At 45.6% G+C, this 2,500-nt stretch overlaps 2 protein-coding genes across 2 annotated transcripts in view; both read left to right on the forward strand.

The window, feature by feature from the left end:
* Nucleotides 1–1,057, forward strand: part of LOC113819443 (craniofacial development protein 2-like) — a 1,356-nt gene extending 299 nt beyond the window's left edge. Inside the window, exons 2-3 of the mRNA XM_070145229.1 lie at nt 88–179; nt 288–1,057. Coding sequence (XP_070001330.1) covers nt 88–179; nt 288–1,057 — 862 coding nt within the window. The remainder of the gene's footprint in view (nt 1–87; nt 180–287) is intronic.
* A 1,441-nt stretch (nt 1,058–2,498) lies between these two features.
* LOC138867950 (uncharacterized) overlaps nt 2,499–2,500 on the forward strand; it is a 624-nt gene continuing 622 nt past the window's right edge. The window contains exon 1 of the mRNA XM_070145230.1: nt 2,499–2,500. This exon is cut by the window's right edge and continues 622 nt beyond it. Coding sequence (XP_070001331.1) covers nt 2,499–2,500 — 2 coding nt within the window.

Raw genomic sequence — 2,500 nt, forward strand, 5'->3', positions numbered from 1 at the left:
TACTTGACCTAACAGACAATGAAAGTCCCCATCGACGAACTGCCATCATTGCACACGAATTGAAGAGATATGGAATTGACATCGCAGCACTGAGACCCGTCTCTCTGAAGAGGGTTCACTTACAGAAGTAGGGGAAGGCTACACCTCCTTCTGGAAAGGCCTACCAGAAGGAGTACAACGTAATTATGGTGTAGCCTTTTCTGTCAAAACATCAATGCTGTCATCAATTCCACAGAGCCCGATAGGAGTAAATGAACACCTCATGAGTTAGTGTATACCATTTACAGATAGCCGGTACGCAACTCTGATTAGTGCTTATGCTCCCACACTGGATGCAGAAGAAGAATCAAAAGATCGGTTCTACTCACAGCTTCACACCTTATTTAAGTCAATTCCCCGTGATGACAAAATCATACTCCTAGGTGATTTTAATGCAAGAGTTGGTCGTAATCACCAGCTTTGGCAGGGGATCATGGGACGACATGGGGTTGGAAAATGCAATGATAATGGACTACGCCTGCTGACCTGTTCCCAGCATAGTCTAGTTATCACTAATACTTGCTTCCAACTCCGTGATTTGTTCAAGACAACTTGGATGCACCCAAGATCAAAAACATGGCATATCCTAGACTATGTTATTGTTAGGCGCAAAGACCTGCATGATGTTGTGATTACCAGAGCCATGAGAGGGGCTGTTGGATGGACTGACCATCGCCTTGTCCGAACTACCATGAAGCTCTGTATACGTTCTCCTGCACGGTGCCAACCACCGCTTGCCAGGTTAAATCTCAACTCCCTAAACGACCCAGTTAAAAGAAACTCTTTTCAAGAAATTGTAGGAACACGTCTATCAGACCCCAATCAACCTGTCTTTCCCCCAACTCAAGAAGGTATGAACCAGAATTGGGACCACGTGAGCAACATACTTCTCGACTCGGCAACATCTATCCTCGGCACCACCAAGAGGAAGCATAGAGACTGGTTCGACGAGCAAGCACCAGATATTCACAACCTACTAGAAGAAAAAAACAAAGCTCATCAAGCAGCTAGCTATTAATAACCCAAATGCTACAACAAGCGCAACCTTTGCGGAAGCTAGGTCCAAAGTTCAGCATATGACAAGATCAATGCAAAATGAGTGGTGGTTAAAATTAGCAGGGGAAATTCAAGGATTTGCTGATATAGGGAACCAGCAAGAATTCTATAGTGCCATAAAAAGAGCATATGGCCCACAGAGAACTGCAACTTGCCCCGTTAGAAGTGCAGATGGGTCCAAACTCATCACGGATAAAAAAGAAATACTGGACCACTGGGCCGTGCACTACCAACACCTTCTAAACAGAAGCAACCCCTCTGACCCCACTGTCTTTGAAACTCTCCCTGAATTTCCCACAATTCCAGAATTGGATAACATGCCCACACACCAAGAAGTGCATATGGCAATAATCAGCCTCAAAAACAACAAGGCTGCTGGTCCTGATGGCATCCCTGCTGAAATCCTGAAGCATGGAGGAAATGCCATCCTAGACTCTCTGTATGACATCTTCCAGAAAGTCTGGGCCTCCAATTGCTGTCCACAAAAATGGAAAGATGCAGACATTGTGAGCATCTTCAAAAAGGAGACAGGGCTGTGTGCGGAAATAGCAGAGGCATCTCCCTTCTTGCGACCTCGGGTAAGGTGCTTACCAGGATACTCCTCTCCAGGCTTCTTGCCCATATCACTGAGGGAGTCCTGCCGGAATCGCAGAGTGGCTTCAGAAAAGAACGAAGCACTGTAGACATGGTGTTTATTGCTAGGCAACTCCAGGACAAGGCCATTGAACAACAGCAAGATCTCTACATGGTCTTCGTTGACCTAGCTAAAGCATTCGACACTGTCAACAGAACTCTGCTCTGGGAAATATTAAGAAAATTTGGCTGCCCCCCCCCCCCCACTTTCCTGGCAGTACTTAGATCATTCCATGATGGTTCAATGGCTAGAGTGACAAGTGGTGGCTCCAAGTCAGATCCTTTCTTTGTGGGTACTGGCGTAAAACAGGGATGTGTCATTGCGCCCATCATATTCAATCTTTTTGTGGCAGCAGTCATGACAATCGCCAAGCAGAACATAAATCCTGCAGATAGTGTTCAAATATCTTACCGGCTAGATAGCAACCTGTTTAACCTACGGCGATTACAAGCTAAAATTCACGAACTGCAGTATGCAGATGACACAGCCTTCGTCAGCTCTTCCCTGGATGGGCTCCAATGTACAATTAATGCTGTAGCTGAAGCATACTCGCGCTCAGGTTTAGCCATCAACACTGGTAAAACTGAAGTCCTCAATATGTGTCAACCTCCTATCCCTGCACTCCTTATCAACCAACAACCTCTAAAAAATGTAGAAGAGTTCACCTACTTGGGATCTGTATAAAGTAACACAAATGATCTCTTAAGTGAAGTGCAACGGCGTATTGGTCTGGCTTCGGCATCTTTTGGTAGGCTATCTCACAGTCTTCAT

Source organism: Penaeus vannamei, chromosome 33, assembly GCF_042767895.1.
Source record: "Penaeus vannamei isolate JL-2024 chromosome 33, ASM4276789v1, whole genome shotgun sequence".
NCBI lineage: Eukaryota > Metazoa > Arthropoda > Malacostraca > Decapoda > Penaeidae > Penaeus > Penaeus vannamei.